This window comes from Onychostruthus taczanowskii, unplaced genomic scaffold (genome assembly GCF_017590055.1).
Source record: "Onychostruthus taczanowskii isolate IOZ18803 unplaced genomic scaffold, ASM1759005v1 scaffold29, whole genome shotgun sequence".
Classification (NCBI taxonomy): domain Eukaryota; kingdom Metazoa; phylum Chordata; class Aves; order Passeriformes; family Passeridae; genus Onychostruthus; species Onychostruthus taczanowskii.
In genome coordinates, this window is record NW_024500239.1 from 3,024,544 (window position 1) to 3,047,141 (window position 22,598).

The 22,598-nt window shown below is 36.9% G+C and overlaps 1 protein-coding gene across 2 annotated transcripts in view; it reads right to left on the reverse strand.

Annotated features, from left to right (window-relative positions):
* The window catches only part of LPCAT1 (lysophosphatidylcholine acyltransferase 1), a 65,859-nt gene that overhangs the window by 35,383 nt on the left and 7,878 nt on the right, over positions 1-22,598 (reverse strand). Inside the window, exons 4-8 of one of the 2 annotated variants that reach the window (XM_041408043.1) lie at positions 12,962-13,074; positions 11,530-11,590; positions 9,074-9,132; positions 4,307-4,341; positions 1,629-1,683 (exon numbers count right to left, since the gene is read on the reverse strand). In XM_041408043.1, the coding sequence (XP_041263977.1) occupies positions 1,629-1,683; positions 4,307-4,341; positions 9,074-9,132; positions 11,530-11,590; positions 12,962-13,074 (323 nt within the window). The remainder of the gene's footprint in view (positions 1-1,628; positions 1,684-4,306; positions 4,342-9,073; positions 9,133-11,529; positions 11,591-12,961; positions 13,075-22,598) is intronic. The other variant, XM_041408042.1, reaches the window with a different exon arrangement.

Here is a 22,598-nt window from a genome sequence, read left to right on the forward strand (position 1 = left end):
TGAATAAACTGGGAAAGTTCAGAGAACTGACACAAGAAGGCAGCATCTGGAATCTGGAAGTAGTCAGAAGTAAATTATTTTTAACTATGTTGGTGTTAATTGGTCTACAGTTATCCAGGTAGTATCCATGGCATTCAGGCATCAACATTCTGTTTGAGTCCTATCTGCATTTTAACTTCAAAACTTTGATATCCAAACACATTTGTTTTCTCATTCACATGAACACAGCTCATACTGGCCTGAGGTATTACTCTGCCTCATACTTGAGAGCAACCTTGCAAACAGGTCTGCTCCTCTATCCTCTGCCAGTCCCTGCTTTAGTATGGGCTATCTCAGAAGGTCACTAGTTTGCTTTTTTTCCCTCAAGAACTAACAAAGATCATAGCTTGTTATGTAAGAGTTACAGAAACTCAACATCCGCTAGCAGCTGCTGCCTCAAAAATCAAGAAAGCTCAGCAGTGTTCACTCTAGTGTGTGAAAGAACCCATTTTACTTGCCTAGGGCAGAAAACCATGTTCCTGAGAAAGGATAAAGATCCTGCCAACCAGCTGGTTTGTCTTAGCCCTGAGTGAGGCAGTCACTCCCTGGCCCTTCTGCAAAACACAGGTCACTATTCTGGAAATCCCACTTGTTTTTTATCCAACTGAATTGATAACACAAACCACAAATTTTTACAACACATACAACTACTGAGTGGCTGGTATTTTGCATATTCATTAATTCTGAGAATGACTGATTGCAAAAATAAGCAAATACAGAGCAATGACAAGAACAGTGATCAGCATGCAATATATGTTACTATTGTAACACAGTGTACGAAAACATGCAATAGTTCTTCCTACTGATTTACCCTGCCATCAGTTCCATCTATCAGACCTAAATAGCTGCTTCATTATTCAAAAAGCAAAAGAATTGCAGAACATCTGTCAAATATCCTATATGACACTGTAATTGTAAATATACTCAATACTGTAATTGTCCACAAAAATGTAATTACTCTGTGTAAAATGCATTAGGACAAGTTGAAAGGCAAGGCTATAATCGTTTCCATGTTTTCACTACAATAGTCTTCAGCCTTAAAATTACAGTATTTTCCTCAAAATAAAGTTAAGAATATAAATAGATTTTCTTTGTGCTTTCCAACTTCACATTCTGAACAGTGCAGCTGAATAAAAAAATTAGCCAGATATTAAATAACTTATATGGCTTATAAGAAACCACCTACAATTTCTCTCTACAAGACAGTTCTTAGTTCATACATCAGCATTCACACGCTTCAATGTCTTAACACACAAAGTCGGTACACTAATCAAAAGAGCAATCAGGCTATCATTAGAAGACAAGAAATTTGTTCACAAAAGACTTTTTAAAGTGAGCCAGAAATTTATCTACTCAATTCAAATCACTAAAAATTTAAAGTCTTATGCCAACTGGAAAACTGTATTTTGCTATTCCATTTTTAGACTGTATTTTCAGATACAACAGCCATTTGTCTAAAATATAAGTGGTGTCTTAAACTGTTTTACGACACACATCCAACATATGAATACAAACTTTCACTGCAGAATTATGTACAATATTATGTATTCTACAACTGCTCAGAATACAGTGGAGTTTTTTTTACTGACCTCAATTTCCACAGAATTGTGAAATTGACATAAAGTAAGCCACAGAATTTCAAACCTAAAAGGGGAAAAAGATAGGGTAGGATGGAGGAAAAAAAAAGTATGTAGTGAAACTGTAACACATTATGCTCCAAAGTCTTCACGTAGCATCCTACTTGTAGTATCATCATAATTCAGATAAAAATTAACAGAAAAGGCTTTTGAAAGTACTTCTGCATATTAAATTCTGTAAGGTGGAACAAAAGTAGTTTACACTGAATTGGCATCTTAAAAAATAGTCAAAAACAGGAAGACAAAAAGTGAAAGGTAATATATGCATGACATGTTAAAGGAAGAGTAAGTCTGTTTCAGAAAAATGCTGTATTCAGCACAAAGCTGGCAACATTAATTATGTAACCACTGAGATTTTATCATTACCTTAGTTTGGAATCAAAGTTCATTATACTTCCAAAGTCTGTTAATGAAATGCAGTATGTGTATTTTAATAGCCTAAGATACAAGATAACTGGAATCAACTTGACCTTTGAAAGCATTAAGATTCAAATCCAGGAAAGGATTTAGTAAACCTAAATTAAGGAGCAGTGTCAAGTAGCCACATTTTCATACAGTATCTAGGCAGTTACAGTGGTCAATTATTGTGAAGGGATTGCTGGCCAAAATCCTCTTACACAGAAAAAGGGCAGTTCCTAGAAGCAAAACCCTACTCATTTTGTTATGCACCCATGCAGGGCTGCAAAACATTTCCCCCTCACTTCCTTCTTATTGAGCTTCCAACACATCAAAGCAAAGAATCAGGAAAAACAATGGAGCCTGTAATTTGAAGTCTGCACTCCTGACAGAAACACGAAAGTCTGGTTTCTAGGTCCTTGTTCAAGAGCATTAAAAATCCCCAATAAGTTACAAGTAAACTTTTCTCTCTGCCATCTCTGTAATCCTCAAAGATTGAACCCTGAATTTAAATAACAATTTAAAACTGATAGAATCTGTATCTAACTCAACTATGGTCATTCTTTATTTTCAAGGTAGACTCAGCTGATCTGCTCTGAATACTGTCAAAGAAGTAAAAACATTACTTTCAATGAGTGTTTAAGTTTGCAAGTGACAAGTTTTCAATCCATTTAACAGGCTACAGCACCTTTAAACAAACAGAATACTCCTAGATACCAAAACATTTCCAGATTTCTGCTTTAGTGTTAGCCAAAACATAAAGATGTGTTTGCCGAGAAAAGGAACCCTGTTACCAGTCTTAACAGCATTTTCTGTTAAGACATCACAAATACATTTTAGGTTATCCAGGAGAATTAATCCTAATTAAGCCAAGCTGTAATTTAAACTGACCCACTCAATTTGTATAACATCACATGCTGCTGCAGATTCTGATTCAGCTTTAATTTAATTTCACTTTATTAGCAGAGGTCAACACTTCAGAATAAGGGTTTTCTAGACATAATAGTGATCTGAGGCAAGACACCTACAGGTTTCTTCCATCTTCCTCTGTGTTCTTGAGCCCTCACTTAGGATACTAAGGTGGAAGTAAGTTGCTCACCTTTCTCCTCTATGGCTGAGGTTTTTACATGAATTGCATGAAAGTGCAAAGGCAAGGGAAGAGGTAGGAGCTCAGAAGAACAGAAATCCCTTTATGCAGCAAATGCTGCAGTGTCTGTTTACATTATACACAACCATGGACTCATCTACTTCCAAAGTGACAAATCATTTGTAAGCTGAACCTTGGCAAGTGATTGATGATTTTCTCAAGTCTCAAAATCATGTCCTTAATTAGACCTGGTTCCTAAGTGCAAAACTTAATTGACAAAATTCTAAATTACTTGAATCTTGGCTAAACCCCATGGTATCCTCATTATTACTGAAATATAGGATGCCACATGGGACACTCAAAACAATACAAAGCATTATCCACAGAAGTCAACTCTCCCTTACTTAGGGTTCAAAATTTGTTGTTTTACTCTTGATCATTTGGGATTTCTATTCAAATCCCAACAAGAAAATAATGCCTAACATTTCCCACAGAAGTCAACTCTCTCTTACTTAGGGTTCAAAATTTGTCGTTTTACTCTTGATCTAAACATTTGGGATTTCTATTCAAATCCCAACAAGAAAATAATGCCTAACATTTTTTTTAAACACATTAAAAGCGAGAACTGCTTTGTTTAATATTTTATATTACATGCATTTGCTAAAGAACTTCTACAATAACATTTTGTTTAAATAACAAGTTGAAGTGATATTCAGACAAGATAATGGAAAAACTATCTCCAAAGTCTTTGAGTGGGTCAACTGTTTTTGTGAGAGCAGACCAATTTCAAACAACAACCCCAGATTTTATACAGTAATATACCAAATCAACTTGCAGGCCACAGAATACATAGAGCAGAAGCAAGTTATTTTACTTCAGGCACTTGGCTAAAAAAATAAATTTGAAATAAAAACCTAAAACTCATTCTGCAAACCAACAAAATCATAGCAGCTGAAGTACATTGTTTACACCTGGAGTCCTCTTAATAACTATTAGTATAATTAGAGAATAACAGATAAAAAATAAATTAATCCCAAAAAATAATCAAATAACCAGCAACTGGTTGACTATATATGCATATAAGTCATATACATAAAATCTAATTGAGGCAAGCAATGGTAAAAGCAATAAAACATTAACCACTTACGCTCCTGGCCCTTGCCATGTCCATGTGATTGTGTCCTAAAAAAAGAAGTGTGACATTTGCAATTAATTATTGTGCTTTCAACTTTTTACACTGCATACAGCATAACTGACAATATATTACTAAGAAGCTTTCATGGAAACTTCTATGCTCTCTTTCCTGTTAGGAATCAGCCCATCTTTTATACAGCAATATGGCCAAAAAGAACACTGTGTGAAACACTAAGAGGACAAATCACAGTAAAAGAAATGAACAAGATGCAAATAGCAAAAAGGGAACAGAGACCTGTAAAGCAATATATAACAGCTAGGAATATGACAGTAAAAATCATCCTATTTTTAACACTAAGAAACAGCACAGGAAAATACGAAGATACTTTTAATACTAAGAAACAGCACAGGAAAAAAACCTGCACCACTTGGAGATGTGATTTAAGTGTACAAAAAAGAATCTAAAAACCTAAAAATTAGTTCTGTTATAACAGGGAAAAAGAGTTAAGGCATTAATGTAAAGACAAGAGGACTAATTAAATTCAGGTTTCTGAAAGACCGATCAGAAAGATAATTTTTTCAACCTACTGAACATGTTCCAGTTCACTTCTATGCTACCATCCAAACACATTCTAGAGATTTCAGGTGATCACACGTACCATGACCATGAAAAAACAAGTTAAACTCAAGTTTTAATTACCATTTAGAGCAAAAGGCCACCTAAAGTGAAAATAAAAGAAAGCAAACCCATCCATAAAAGGTGAAAAACGTGATTAAAGATCCACTAAAAATTCAAAACTTGACATTTAACAATTATTTTCAATCAAACGAAATATGATAAAGGATGAGTCTATCTGCAGCAATCAATTTATCTGCATTAAAAAAACCCACCTCCATCTAGTGATATTTTAGAACTATAATGTGGATAGTTTTACTGTTACACAGTTTCTGGCTATTTTGATGTCTCTGATAATACTGCAAGTAAACATATTATGGGTTTTGTCTTTTTCCCACAAAGAACTTTCATTACAAACCATGAGAAACCAGTGTAGATAGCTGATAACTTATCTAGAGACTAGATCTGCCCTATAGAACACCAAGCACTACACATCTCCAACTCAGCTCTCTAAATTGCAACAGCGCAGAGGGAGATAAAGAAAAAATGTCATCTCCATTAAAGTGTCTGGATCACTGAACAGTGCATAGGTATTTGCAGAATCCAGCCTCATGCTGGCTAGCTGGCAAGTCAAACTCAAGTAAGCCATGTTATCTATCAACAATCCTGCAAGACATTCCCAATGTGAATGTCATAATAGACAGGCATGGTTTTTTTTTGGTCAAAATATCAGGATGCATCAGGGATAATGGCCAGAAATGCTATCTAGGGGAAAACAGGATTCTGATCTGCAAGAGGCAGATCCATGTTATAGGAGACTCCTATCAGCATAATCAATATCTTTATGATAATAACAACAAGCAGAGAAAGGGAAGTAGGATTTTCCCTACATAACTAACTTACCTTTTATATTTATCACAGCTACCAGCTTACACTTCTGGACAACATTCTCTTTGACAGCATTCTTTGCATTTATTGTATCCAAGTAATGCATACTTTACATTGTGTGGAAGTACATAAAATGATACAATAGCTTGGTTGGAAGGGACCTTTTAAGGCCATCTATTCCAACTCCCCTGCAATAAGCAGGGACATCTTCAACTACATCCTGCTGGCCAGAGCTCCATCCAAGCTGACCTTGAATGTTATCCCCTCTGTTATTTCCCCCTCAGCACAGGAGGAAATAAAGAGAAGAGCCATCTTCCATGGAGTTTGTATTTGACACAAGAAGATACTGAGAATCATATGCCAACCTTCAAACAGGAGATTGGCTGTGTTTTTATAGGTTCAGGTAACCCTGATATACCAAAACTGTACAAGAGCTGCTGCCAAACCGCTTATTAAATAGCACAGTTACTTGTGGAAGATATTTGGACATAAAATACATTTTAAATGGCTCTGTGATATTTAAACAGGTATATAGTTGATATATTTTCATAATTTCATAAGTAACAGCACTCTGACAGAAAATTCAAATGAAGAAACAAGGGAAAGAAGTAAAAAATTGTAAAAAGGATTGCAGTAGAGAAGCTATGGGCGCAGACATTAGAGCCTGTATTCTAATTAGAAAATAGGCAATAGCTCTCAGGCATCCAATACCTAAAATATTACCAATCTAGACAACCAGTAGCAAAATCTGGCATATCAGGCCTAAACAACGTTTTAAGCCTTAAAATTTCTTTCTGCTCATGCATCAAGAAGAGAAACATATTAAAATATTACTACTAAAAAGCATTGATACAGGACCAGAGATGTCATCTAATACAAACAGCCACAAGCCTCACAATGACTGTTATTCAGGGAGCAACTCTATGAAAAATATAAAACACAGACCTCTTCACAGCAACCAGAACTAGATTTATTTGCTATAAAAAAACCCTGAATTTACTTCTTCACTTTTGCCATGTTTCAGCCCACTGCAGAACAGTAGTGCTTTCCTTAGTTCTTCAACAGACTACAATGAAATAAATACGCCAGAGTGCAGACACCTACTACATTCACCCCAGGCTCTGATCTTAAAAAGTCTCTCAAAACAGCCAGGTGCACTCAAATCCAAGACTGTTGTCATCTATACTGTGAAACTCAAAGCTCTGAACATGGATCAGAGCAGGCACTTCAAGCAAAACACAGTGGGGTGACTGCACACAATGTAACCTGGAGTTCACTGGCTAAGCAAAGATCTTAAGAAGTTCCTTTCTAAACCTAAAATTATAATATGCATCAGTCAAACAAGGCAACAAATAGAAAGCCAGAGACATTTAAAGTTTGTAAAAAATGTTATCTTAGTGTATAAAAACCAATTCTCATTCCCTACTCTGTTCTTACATGTGTTGTGGTTTAATCCCAGCTGGCAACTAAGTACCACACAGCTGCTTGCTCCCTTACTCCTCATCCCCTGGTGCGGCAGGAGAATTGGGAAGAAAAGGTAAGCCTTGCCTTCTAGGTTGAGACAAGAATAGCTCAATAATGGAAACAAAATAATTTAACTCCATATTCCTAACCAAAATAAACCTCACCTTCGTGTACCACATCATATTCCCTCTGCCTCTCTTCCTTCTAACTCTGATGCAACTCTTCTGCAACCCCCAAGCTAATGTAAAAATAAAGCAGTAATAGCAATTATCACTCCTGTCATTAATGCTTAGACCTTTGGAAGGTCTCTAGGAATTAGATCATAGGAGGTTAAATGACTCAATAAGGCACTGAAAATGAAGTGTTTTACAGCAAGTAAAAGTAGCAGGAAAAACTTAAGTCCCATACACAAACTCATGCCAGCTCACAATGGATATCTATATAACTAGTTAGAATTTCTTTTATGAGATGTTTGCAGTAACATAAAAATTATGAAAATTTTCATTTACATTTATATTGTTTTACGTCAATGTTAGAAGCTCACAAATTTCTGTTAGTAAAGTGTTAAAGTTATAATAACATTTACTATTGGTTTACAAACATTGAATATTATATACTACAGGCAATAATGACATTTCAGTATGCACCTGGATTTTGAAGATATTTACAAAATAACATTTGATAGCTTTATATTGCTATGGGCTTAACATTAACAAAAAGTTACAAGACATATTAATATGACATAAGCCAAAAGCATGTTTGCCCTTTTAAATGGCAGTGCCACCAAAACCTCAAACTATTTTTAGAAATGAATATTTCTTCCTGAAAATATAACAATTATGTAATGAAAAATCCCAGGCAGCCTGCTACAATGAACTTGATACTATGTAAGCATACCAGGCTGCTACTCTTGTCACAGAATCTGCCAAGATAATTTTGGGGTTTGTTACTGCAAACTACTTGACTGCCATTACACCTTGACTCAGCCAAGAGTGATTGGTGGTCTGTGTATATTAACTTTGCACGGATCCTTTTCTTTTTTAATCAAGCATATGTTTTATATCCACCTGTAAATGACAGAAAGAACAGTGGATGGAAATATTTGTAAGCTACTCAGGTACCAAGAACAAAATCCTTCCTTAGAACAAGGGGTTGTTAATGGGCTAGTCACAGACCTTCTGATGTGATATGCATCAGTAAAGGCGACCAGGCGGTCCTTGTTTGACTTCTGACACTCTTCTTAAGTAACTTCCCTCCTTAAGTAACTTCCACTTCAGAAGGGGACAAAAACTTCAGATATTGTAAATAAACACTATAATCTGCATTTTACCTGAATATAATTTACATTGGAGGACTAGTCCAAATTGGCTAATTCCTTAGCCAAGGGCATGGTGAATGTAAAACAGACAAGATGTCGCTTTATAAAGGTGCAGAGGACCTCAAGACATTATCTTATACCATTCAGCCAGTCACAGTAATTCATGACTAACACCCCCAAAGGCAGGAGATGCAGAAACATCTTCCAGCAATAAATGACATTAAGAAAACTCTCCAGCAAACACTGCAGGAACAGAGAGCACTTAGGAACACAGATGCTGGACAGAAACTGCCATTTGTCGAGTACTTCTTGTAACAACCTGAACAACTTTCAAAGCAGAAACATTTAAACTGTCTAATATTGCTTGAGGCTTAATGAATAAATGCTTAACTAACAATAACTTAGTAATGATTTCTGAATTTTTAAACCTAAAAGGTTACACAAGGGCCAATGCACTTAAAGGAAAATGCCCTGAATTTGCAAGCTGAACTTACCAGTTTGTTTGGATAACGTAAAACCACTGGCTGTACAGGAACCCCAGGAATAAATGCTCCTAGAAGGCACACAACACAGAATTAATTCATAGTCAATTTTGGTAGAGAAGAAATTTACTGCAGCAAGAAAAAATTATACAACTAACAGATTGATAGGAAGTAGGTGATGGTGAAACAACAGGAGCTGAAAGTAGCCTTGAAAATAATCAAAAAAAGCAAGCACTGGAGAATGACTCCTTTTCAGCAGATAGCTAATTAAAAATGCTTGTTTACATTATCTCTCAAATTATCCTCTAGCAATTATACATATTGTCATTTACACAAGTCAAAGCTTAGTACCAAATTCAGCTCATTAAATGAATATAAAAAATGAGCATGCACAAGACAGTTAAATTAATTTATTCCCTATGGTCAACAATATTTTTGGTAAAGACCTTGGGCTTTCTTATGTAAAAGCAGCTTTCTATTTTTATCTGAAAAACAATAATTTATAGGCAATTTGTCATCTCTGAAATAACAGAATTAATGTCACTTCTATTCTGTAGCTATGGGAAAACTAATAGTTACAAATTGAACTAGAGCTATATTGAACTAGAGCTATTATTCAGAAGCATTGCTTCACTTCATGGGAAAATTACAGTTGTGATAAATAAGCAGCACAAGTTCTATGTCATTTGCTAAGCATTTTCTTGGTTTCTAATATAAAGACTGGGTAAGCATAATAAGTATCTTGTTCAAGACTTCTCTTAACATCTCTTTCTCTCATGAAGAAATTAAGAATTTCACTCAAATTATGTTATTCTTGACAGTTTACTAAGATCTCCCTAATATTCCAATCAAAATTAAGAACTGAATAATTGAAGTACACTGTATTCCTAGCATAACATTTGCTATACAAAATAACTGTTAGTACTTAAAAGGAGTAATTGTTTATGGAGTATAAACATCTTTAAATGAAGGTGGTCTGTATAGAATCCTTAAGAGATTTGGAGGCCAGTGGTACCTTCTGCTCAGTCTCAAAGAACAGTCTAAGTAACTTTTGAAATAATTCAAAGCTGACAAAAGCTGAGCGGTAGATGACAACACTACCATTTTAAACACAAAACCAAGAAAATGTGTAGTAAGAGCAAGGAGCATAGGCCATGTTAGTAGAATGGGGAAAAGCATCCAGATAGAAATAACTTGAATAGAGACCTAAAGTAACAGGTGAGGAATAAGTGAAGAATTTTGAAGTAAAGGATTTCCAGAAGGCTGGATGGATACAGACAAATGTTTCAGTAAGAAAAGTGAGACAGTCAAGAGGCAGACAGCAGCATGTCCTAGACCAGAGCAGAGGAAGATAGAGTGAGAATGTAAGGATGAAAGACATGGTGCCTGGAATGTCTATGGCACAGAGGGAGGACAGGAAATCAGGATTTCACATGAAGGATTCAGGCTAGCTTTCAAAGCATGGTCAGGATTCAGGTGGAGAGAGGAGAGCAAAGAGCTACAGAAGCAGATGTTTCCCTAATCACCATTCCGCCATCTAAAAAGGTAAGAGCTGAGAGAAAAGGGTGAGATTCTTTCAGCCAAATGAATCAGTGCAAGGAACCACAGTGCTGACTCACTGCATGATATTCTAAGAGTGATATTTAAATTGCAAGCCAAACAAAACACAAGACACACAGTAAGACCAGAAACTAGGCAGAAAACTAGGAAGTCCAGAAACACATTCACAGCTGCCTTGCTCACTGAAGCTCCTTTATTGACCATCTCCCTACCTACATGATAAAGGCAAGTTTACATTAAAGATTAGTGGTTTGCTGCAGTACTGGCATTTGTCCCTACTGGAAATGCAGTTTACAGCTACAGCAATGTTCAGCATTACAACCTCTACTAATCTGATAAACTAAATGGGTGATACTACTGAAAAGAGCTTAGAACATGGATGTTATGTAAAAATTGTAAAAAATGGCAGCCTCTGTAACAGTATTACATAGGAAACATTTTTGTGCCATCTTCAGAATGCAACTCCACAGAAGAGTTAGAGAAGGATCAGCCAGATACAACACAGAACCAATGCTGGGCAGCCTGAAATAGATACACTACAAAGCTTAAGGTAGCAGTGAATATCTAAATGCTGCATGACAGACCCAATATAGGAAATGGAGGGGGCAAGGGAAAAAAAAAAAGCAAAAAGACACGAACATAAACAAAAACCCAGGAAGAAACATTACTCCTCCAGTTCATATGCATCTCAGAAGCCAAGAAAAAACCTGAATTATTGAAACTGTTTTGTTCAATAGTAGAATTACAATCTTCCTGTAGCATCAAAATTTATATTCTAATTTTACCCTATTGCAAGGTTTTTAACTCAACTTCTGCAACAGCAAGCAAATTAAAATGCAACTGGTATTTCAGAATATGAAGATACAAGGACATTCTGTAGAGAACAGAGAAATGAGCATAATACCTACCAGGTTTGAATGTAATTAGACAGGATCGGTTTGTGCAAGTGCCCTCTGGGAATATCATTATCTTGAAGTAAAAAAAAAAGTTGACTTTTAAGAACTATTTCAATGTGAATTTATTTATAAACACATATTTTTAAAGCTGTTATTAACTGACTACAGCAAAAATGTTCTCCGGGACAGACAGTTCAGAGAAAAAAAAAAAAAAAAAGTTGCTGAAGATATCAAGTAAACTTCTACCTTAATAGGAAAAATATTTTTCTTTTTTGGTGATTTTTGCCTCTTTCTTGCCCTCCAATAATAATTGTGTTTATTGGAACACTAGCAATGACCAGAAACACTTGTTAAGTATGAGTATTTTCACTGAAGATTTTTGCGCTAGATAAAGTATCATAGTCTGTTGTGTATCAGAACAAAATGCCTGCTTGCAGGCTAAGAAAATTGTTATTTTCTCTCTGCTATTACTGGGCATGTGCACAGATGCCCAAATGACACACACTGAAGAGAATTATAAAAAAAGGAGCAAAAACACTTAAGTTGAACCAATTCAGCAGAACAGGGTAGACTGTACAAGAACAAACAAAGGCCCCTCTCCCCAAATTCATATTATAAGGGAACAAAGCAGTGGACTAGAACTAACATTACTAGTTTTATTGCCCACTCTGTCCTAGCTTGCTTTGAAATCTAATGATGAAACTCATGATGCAAAAGCTGTAAATCACCCGTCACATTGTTTATAGCTCTTCATAACATTTTTGCCGTCCAGTATGCAGAGGTATACCCACTGTTAGCAGCAATAATCCCATAAAAATATACAGTACCCTAATCTCAAAAAAACCACAGGAATGCTTCAAATTTGCAAAATAATCACATGTTTCTAGGAATCTGAGATCTTATATATCATCCTTTCCTTCCCATTGCTCTCTTTCAAGGCACATTATAAACAGCCACATTTAAGGTGCAGAAAAAAGCCCTGGGCCACTTGTTCTATCCATGTTTTCACCATGTGTTTTAACAGAGGTGGGTATAGGAACATCCAAATTTTTTGGGCTGCCTTGCCCAGTACCACATCACCAACAATGGCAATGCCATAATCTTGTGACGGGTGAGAACACACAGAGCTTTTCCAGGTATTCTGCTAAGCACTTCATTTTCTTTCCTCTTAGAGGACTTCCTCACCTGCTGTTGTCTGTCCATTTAGTACCACTTAAGAACTGCCTAGCCATGTACTTACCCAGTTTCCCCCAAAACACAATGCAATGAGAGACAGATGAGAATCTTCCATTTTATCTTCTAGAAAGAGGGGGTGGGGAAAATTTCACACACACGCACAGCACCCCAAACCATCTAAAGCCGCCCACAATGAAAAAAGCAAACTGCATATCCAAAGCCTGGAAATGCCAAATACCATCTCTTACAGAGTAGCAGAATACAGTACCTGTGGCCATTTACCATCAGACTGGGCACGCCTCTTTATCTCTTCAACAGTTTTCCTGCGAGAATCCTGGTCTGACCGAGATACAAATACTGGTCGGATATATTTGATCAGAGCTGAAGAAGAGGGAAAACAAAAACAAGGACCAGCCTTTATTTTCCCTCTGTTTGAAAAAGATCCCCCACCCCCTCCATACATCCCCACTCCCCCACCTCCACCAATTAGTCCTCTGGACATAACTAACATAAAAGAACATAACTACTTTATTATATTACACTGCAAAATCGAATACTCAGCTGAATTATTGCAGCTTTATTGAAATATTTTCTCAAGTTTCTGTGAGGAAAACAGTTTTCAAAATTTTGGCATTTTGCAGTTTTTCAGTTTTTAATAGATCAATATATACAACACAGATAATGTAAAACATGATGGTACATATGGTACAGTTTTCTGCAACAATGCAGCTGTGGCTGTCCATAGGCCATTTCCTCCTTCCACAAAAATCACAGTCTATAGCCACACCCAAACCAGCAAAACAGCAGGAATCTCCCTGCTACCTAGGTGCTTGTAAAAGACATTCTGTCAGTCAAACTGTCTCTGTCTTTAGAGCCTTTGTCTTCTATGACAGCTCAGCTCCACTAAAGGTACAGCACCCAAGATATTATACACACTGATGTTATTTTTTGTGAAGAATCAGTGTCAACAGAAAAGGCATGCTCATTTTCTCACTTGTCACTTGTTTGCCTGTTCCTCATACCAGACGAATTAGATCTCAGACATCCTCTTTCTGGCTCAGTGGGAAACCTCTTGTACGTAGCCAGACACAAAATGAACATGAGCAAAAAATCAGAAATCAATCCACAAGATACTCTCCATGCATGTCTGTCACAAGGACACCAAAGAATACTTTCAAAATAATAAGCCCATATAGCTCTTTTGTAGTGCTTTCAAAAAGCACTACAAGAAAAGCACCCTCAAATATAGTGCTCCGTGCCTTTATTTAAGCAGGTTGTCTTCCAAACCTTTTAATAATTTTTGTATCATGTAATCTTACTTGAAGGCTCAAGAGTCACTAAAACATCAGCTATTCTACTTGCCTCAAATACAGTTTTCATTTTTCCAGCCCCTGTGAGAAGAGTTCACTGACACTGTATAATCTGCTTTTGTCAAGGATAGACTTGCTACATTAACGGATCAGCCAGTGCTTAAAGCGTGAAGAAAAAAACAGTGTAAGGAATTACAGCCCTGCACTCAGCAAAAGCTGCTGGTTATGGTGTTATCCCACTGTAAGTTTAGCCATCAACTCACCAAAATCCTTCAGTACTGTAGGTTCTGAGAAACTAATCTGTCAAACCTTATAGCAAGTTCCCAAACATTCAGCCAGCCTCTGAAATACTACTTTTATCCCATAAACTGCCATGGCTCAGGAGAGAGCGTATCAGAAAAGTTACCTTGCTCTTGTACTTTTTCCTACATGTCCACTCTTAGACAATATCTATACAATATTGCTTGTCAGGGGAGCAAAAATCATCTTTGGCCAGCTGGGGTACTGTCAAGGTGAGGTAAAAACAAACAAAAAAGCCCCAAAACAAACCACAAAAAGACTAACATACAAAGAATAGGGGGGAAAAAAACCCACAAACACAGAACAAATAATAAAAATAACAAGGGAAACCACACTTGGTATCATAATTGTTTTCTTCTTAGTGATGTTACTCCTGAGTTTGCCCCACTGTTACAATTTACTCCACAACAAAAACACTATAAAGGAAAGCAAAAAATCCAATATCCCCAGCCTTCACTTGAAAGTTTCTTTTACATTAGGCCCAAATGACAGAATTTAGGTTACTTCAGGCCAATGAATGAATAAGATAATTCCAGAACTCCTAGGCTCTTCTGAGGACATGCTGCAAGCAGGGTCTTATTTATCAGGCATGAAATTAAGCAAGCAGACAGATTTTCCTTTGGGCAGTGTGACAGAAAACATCAGACTACACTGATGTCATCGGTATCTGAGAACTGTACAGACAAGATGGGCACACTTGGGAGCTTTACTGTTACAACCTTCCCAAAAGAAAGCTACTGTAATGTTACAAAGCTCCAGAGGAACACCAGGTGAGTTATCTTACAAATGACCAGCACCACAAACAGCAACACACCCTCATGCAAAGAAAAATTACTCTGGTATGCTGAAAGACAGAGGCAACTGAAAGCTTCCTAAGGATTTGTTCTGCCTGTTGAGTTAGCCTATTAGGGTAGTACATTAAGCCTTACTTCCTTAGACACTGGACTAAAAAGGCTGACAGAATTCTTGTTTTAATATTAAACAGCAACTGAAGGTCCTGTGAGACACCAGCTACCAGGCCCTTAGTGGTTAAGTCCAACACTTTAAGTGAACTTGAAACTCAGTCATCAATAAAAAGCTGAAAATACACACCAAGGGAAAGCTAAATTTTACTTTTCTTAACCACTTCTGAAAACAGAGCACAAGGCTACACAGACCTTTACTTCCACCGCATATTTCCATGTTCAGTAAACACACAAATCTGAAAATACAAAGGCTGTATACCAAGTTGATCTGTTCAAGTCAGGAGCAGGGCCAAAGGTCTGTAAAGAGAAGCTGAAAAACATACCAAATAGGCAGCCAAGATGAGACTGTGGTCAGAAGTCAAGTTTAAACACAGGGAGAAAGTACCTAAGGTAGTGTGTGACACAAGGAATAGGGAGGACTAGGGTGAAGTCAAGCCAGAAGTGAAAGCATAAAATGCTTCAGACAGCTGGCATACTGAGCAACTAAAGGAAACAAGCAGAACTCTGCAACATATTCAATAAACAGAACATAATCATATCCTCCTCTGCTCAGCAATTTAACTGTCCAAGACTGGCTGTAACCAGCTAGTGAAGACCACAGCTCAAGAGTTCAGAGATTCTGAAAAATGTGCTTGCCCAGCTCCTCTCACTCCATTAAAGCCACCCTTGAATTATCAAATCTAGTGGACAATGACAGAGAATCTGTCAATTCACAAAATTGATCTTGTGAGTGTCATTATTTCAGCTTTTTCTCTAGCAGTGTCAGTCCCATTTCATCTAGTCCCTCTCACTCCCACTTTCGGATCATACAAGGAGTCCTGTGGACAGCTGACATGCTGCATTCTACCTTCTCAGGCAGGCATTTCATATGCAATTTAAAAAGTGCTGCCAGTAAATCATTAAAACCTCTGCCTCTCAGGGCAGCCAGAATGCCACAAATATTCTAACCAACAGAAAGTTGCTTGAAACAGCCTTTTTAAAGAAAGCCTGCAAAAACTCAGTATTGCTTCAATTAATAGCAGGGTGGCAGCTCCAAGTGATTTCAGTAACTCCCATGCAATCAATTTCAGCACCAGCACAATGAATAAGCAAAACCCATCTTTTTCCTGATAAGCTGAACACATACAGTTGATGTCTTTAAACTTCTTAAGACAAAAGGGAAAAAATTATTTCCCCTCTCTCTTTGCAGGCAAGTATGTGTGAGGAAACCTTGTTTAAATTCAAGACACAAAGTGCTGTATAACACACAACAGCAGAAAGTATTGTAGCAAACCATTTATACTGGCAACATCACCACTGGTTCCACAAGGCACCAGAGAACACAAAAAGCTATGGAACAGAGACAGGGCACGACTTACAATTCTTCTAAGATGTATTCATATACACATTTTTGAGTGGGCAGTTACATTTTCACCATTGTAGAATCAACTACAAACAAAGTGATGGCTGCAAAAGCAGAGGACGCTGAAGTTGAGGCTTTCACTTGGCCTCTCTACCAAACAACACAAAACCCCGTCACTACGTTCCCCTGACACTCTAAGGGAATCCTACAGAGGCAGCACAATTGGCTCTGCTTGCCTTTGTCACAGAGGTAAGCTGTACAAGTAGGCTGCAGTGGGATATCCATTTACAGTATTTACTCATGAAGGATAAAGGTCGAAAAGTGCTACCCTGGGCTTAGTTTTCAAGAGTTGCCTTACTCAAATGTACATGCTCACAAAGTTCTGAACTTCACAACTGTGAAGTTTTGTTGTGAACAAAAGTTCACAACTTTTCTAATGAAATAACACCTAATATGAAAACTGCTCTTTTCTGTAGAGAAAAGAAGAAAGGAAATCTACAAGACGCTCAAAAGTCCTCTGGAAGTTATAGGGGAAGAAAACCATTAAGGTTTTCTTACAATTACTTCCTGTGTATATGGACACAAAAGACCTCAAAAATGTAAAAACTCAAGAAACATACACACACCAAATACACAAAGTTGTATCAATACACAAAACTTAATTCAACCAAAATTAGGATCTTCTGCACTTGGAATTACATTGTTCTTACAAAAGATGTGTTATAGTCATGATACTCTGTAAGATATTTGTAAAGCTGGTGGTAGTATCTTATTTTATATATAGTAAATATACTTATTATATTTATATAATAAGTATATATATTGTATAATAAATATATATTATATATACTTATATATATAATATATATAATAAATAAATATATATATACTTATATATATAATATATATACTTATTTGACTCAAGTCTGAATCAACCATTGAAGATAAATGTATGTCAAGAAAACTTCTCCAAGTTTGACTAAATGCTTAGCAGATGGACCACCTGACTGCAGGCATGCCAAGCATTCATGGTATTAATGAATGGGAGGCAGCATTAATGGGAAAGTTCTCCTCCCTGCTTCCAAAGAGAAAGCCAGGAAACAGTGCAGCCCATAGGACAAGGAAAGGTCAGTAGTGGGAAGTAAATAATCAGTGTCCTCCTTAGCTTTAACAGAAGCAAATTGTGGTATTTGGGTCGGTCTTTAAAAATGTGACCAATTTCCTTTAAGGACTCCTTGAGAGACAAAGACTTCTTTTTTATCTCAGAGACACCTGCAATACCTGTATGAGGACATGGTTTTATGCTTTAGATTTCTGCTGCCAATCTAAAAAGTATTTAAGGCAGGCAGCAGTATTGGTTTGAAGTTTTCCTATATACTGCAGTTTGTAACTTCAATAAATGATATTAACTAGAGATGGTGGTTTGAAACATTCCAGTAGCAGTTTAAATGAGAAGTAATTTTTACAGAATTTTCCAGGACTCCAAGCCAAATGATAAACACATACCCATAACACACAGGTGACAATGCAAGTATTTTCAATCTGAGAGAGCTTCTGTGAGACTGAAATCTTGCAGGACCATCTGGGTGCCCACAGTCTGAAGGAAACATTGAATTTTGAAACAGAGGGTTTTAAAGGAGAAGATGAAATGGATAAGCTTGGCTACAACTTCAAGATGCTGCTCAGAAATGGGGAGTTCAAGTGTGTACTCAAGGCAAGCTACAATGCCAACACAGCATAGGATGTTGGCATTCATCCTGGTGACCTCAGTGTTCAAGCCCCTGATTTACAGTGTATAAAAGAGAAGAAATCTGTAATGCCTTCACCTTAGATCAGATTTTTCCATAAGGAGTTTAAGGACTGCTTTAGTGAATCTCATAAGTGCTTAAATGTGGGATTCTCACAGAAGAACTATGGGTTTACCACAGTTCCCTTCCTTGTATTGTATAGAAGGGGTGGGGAGGGATGCAGGGCTAGAGGATTAGGCTGTACAACAGAGCTGGTGGGTAATTTGGCACCTTTTAAGTTTTGAGATGAAAACATACCCAGCTAGCCAAGCATAAATACTTTCCCCTGAATTACTTTTATTCTCATCTTTTAGTCATGATGCTTGAGAAAAACCTATAATGCACTTTAAAAAAATGAGCTTGAACAAAAATTCACTAGTTTACTAGGTGTGGAAAAAACCATCTACAAGAGAATTGATAGTTTTATAGCACTGTATGATTCTCCCTTTCTCTGTAGCTCTGCTGTGTTCTGCCAAACACAAATTACCTCCTTCCCTTTTATAAACCTAGGAGGGTAACATATCATCTGTATTTCACAGATACCAACTCCCTCTCTTTTTCAGAGTGGTGTTAGAGACATTGAGAAGTTGCCCAAAGTTTAAATTAACTTTTCACTTACATTTAGTTTCTAAAAGTTCAGACCACTGAAAATGCTCAAATCATAAAAATGGTCCAAAGTCCCCATCAATTCATATTTACTGATAAATTTCTTGTCCTTCTTCCTGAAGCATTTCTGCAGCAGGACCAATCATTGCAGCAATGAAAAACTACTTTTATCCAGGTTGCTTCAACAGCCAAAAATAAGACAGTGAAGTGTATCTATCCAAAATTTATGCACAAACCTTGTCCTGACTTGAAGTGAGATTCAGTAGAAGTTTAAAGACCTGTAGTGATAAATTGATCTGACTTCTCCAGACCATGTAATGTATAACAGACTCCTACATGCATTTTCCCACAGTAAGACTTAAGTGGTCCAGCAAAGTTCACATCTCCAAGCTACCAAAACCCTGGAAAATCACTGTATAGGAACATACATCTTCCTTCAGCATCATGACATATTCCATCTGTTTGGCATTCTCTCCTTTCCAGATACTGATTTTTTTTTAATGATCATTGAAATACTGTTTATATTTGGGCAAGCAGTTCCTCCCCAGAGTTTGTTAACCTTGTGTGTGTGCCAAATGGATAATTTTCTTCACTACTAACCACTGACTGAAGAGTTCATAACTCTTACCCCAGAACCAAAGAGCATTTTTAAATCTGGTTTTCTTTGTTTTCCTAAAAAGGATGAAGATATCTGTAAGAGTCACAAGACATAAGTCTGCTTCTGAAATCGGACTTTGCAAACCAGGAGAGCTGCCTTCAAGTTAGACAGCAATACACAAATACACTTGTGGAGTACTTCCAATCCCATAAAGAACCGGCTTTTAATCATCTGGACTTTCAAGTGGATCAGAAGCTTAATATTCCATGACTGACTAAGGGTACAATAATATAGGCAGCTGTTCCAGAAACCTATTAAAATGCTTGTAGAACCAATCTTAGTAAGCATTTAGCAATCAGATAATTTTGTGCCTGCTAAAGCACCTGATCCCTCTGGTATACAATGTACAATGTCTTAATAAACACTGTCATTACATCAAAAAGCCAATTTATTTATATCATACTTGAATATACAGGATGAGGATGTACTCTTCACCCAAAGTCCTCATCCTTGCAAATGATCTTTAAATTTCTTCTGCCACTTCATTTTTTTTACCTATTTAAGTCTGCTCAGATACTTAAATAAATGTACTTTATTCAAAACTTCCCAGAAGATTCAGAATAACCATTCACAAGACTCAAGAGATAAGTTTAGGAATATCAGTGACTGGCTCCAAAACCTTACTGAAGATGGCATACCAAGCTTGCAGGACTTACAAAACTGAAGAACACATGATTCTGACCTCTCTGGGATAAATTCTTGATGAATATCTAGAATGTTGACAATTCACCAGGCAATCCAACAAAAACATGAGCACATTATCACATAAGCACAAGAGAAATATCAGTGGTCTGATAACATGAAATGTATTTTTTTATGTGTGTGCACGTAGAGAGGTGTAAATAACATTGGGATTAAAATACTAGATCAAAGGAGAAAATGGTCAGCACTATCTGCTTCACAGAAAACTTCTCTCAAACAGTAAGAGATTTAAAAAAATAGTTTTACTGGAAAGTTCTCACTAATTTTTAAGCCAAACTAATCAATACAGTGATTACTACCTCTCTGTTAAGGTCCATTTACTTAAAGAACACAAACAGCTATAATTAATGTTGTAATTAATCTCATATAAAAGTCCACCCCTAAAAACAAAAATGGTTTTTCAACTCTCAATCCCAATTACCACCTTTGGTATGCCTCACTCCTGTGGCATTTTTGTGAACATTTCACAAGTAACTACATAAGTTTTGTGGCTGCACAGCATAAAGCAAATGCAGCTATACAATACAAAACATTCATTTATTTGACTGCACTGTACAGTCCAGTAATATTCCATCAAATCACTTACATGTTCTCTTTTTCTGTAACTGGTTTTACTCACATATGAACTAAATGAAGTGAATAACTTTTAAAATATATTGTAGGAAGTCTAGACTTTCAATGGAATTCTGTAAAAGTCACCTCAAAATTAAATTAGGTATTTAGAAAATTTGTTCTTCTTAATACACATTATTTGTGTTACATTCATACAATCTCCATATCCCTACAGATCCACCTGGTTCCCACTGAATCTACCATGTGGGGATACTTCAGTAGCCATTATAGTACAGTCAAATGCCATTCTGCCATTTCATCACATTGCAGTAGCACAACAGGGACTGGAGTTACCCCATTTAATTTGGGTCCTCCAGACAGACCACCTTCAAATCAAAGGGAGTTCCACACAGACTGCTCTCATTTTGCTGAGCCAGCAATTATTAAACAGTCAATTGAGTGACCTCAGAAAGAAGGTATCAGCCCCTGCCTCTATGTCTGGACTGCTCCTAAAGCCCAAGTTGGCCTGGATACACCTGTGCTGTACAAGACTGCCAACATACTGTCTCACAACAGTATCTTCTTTCACAACTGAACAAGGGAGTTCTTTTTGTTTTCACACTATGCTTGTTTGCATACACTTGTTTTACAAAAACACATGCCTGCCTGCACCCTTCTTCTTTTGGTTCAAAGCATCTATTAATTTTTACACAGATTTTTCACTGCCACTAATTTCTAAACACCATTAGTAAGATATTCAGCGAAATTAAGACGCAACTACAGATCTGGCCTGAATTTTACCTCATACAGGCAGACCCTTATATGACAAGATTCCTGAAATGAAACTTCCATAGCTAACCACTCACCATTTCTGGCTGTGTCTCAGCTTCTGTTTTTGAATGGGACCTTAAAAACACATTGTCTAATTAAATTTCAGAAGGATGTCAGTACCAACAGCCTAATTCCACTTAGCTGCAAAGGAACTCAAAGCTTTTGTTAGACTTTTACATTTAAGAGTCCTACCCACGGCCAAAGTAAAATATTTTGTCACCTTTTGCCCATAAAAATCTACACAATGAGACACAGGGATATTCTTTGAACTTTGCTGGTCGCTAGACACAAGACGGTGGGTTGCTTCAACACAGACTTTGGTAAGAAGTCTACATGCCCAAAAGCTTACACAATTTTTTGCCTGTCACAACTGTACCAAAAAATCACAGGTGTCCCTCAAATATTTGTGAGAATATACATGAATAATTCCAAATACAGTATTCAAGCACTACTGACTCAGGCATCTGCTTCTGTCATGACTAAACCCAAGTGCACACCAATCTGCTCTTGTGCTCATCTCTCACACTCTGCCTGAAACAAACTTATTGATGTGTGAAGGATTAGCAGCACTCCCTCAAGGCAGGGTAGTGTTCAGAGCAGACCACATTCCTAAAACACGTTTCTGGGAGGGTACCCCAACTCACACCAAGTCTTTGTAGACTTTCTCTCTAGCATCAGTCTTTGCTTCCATAGCTCCATCCTAATTTGCTTTTCTACCTGGCAGGTCTTAAAATGTTACAAGTTCACTGCAAATTAAACCATGAGTTCTGTAGGATTGCTTTGACTTCATATGGGGATTCGACTACAGAGAAAGTGGAAAAAGAACATTCCCCTCCCCCTCCTGCCCCAATT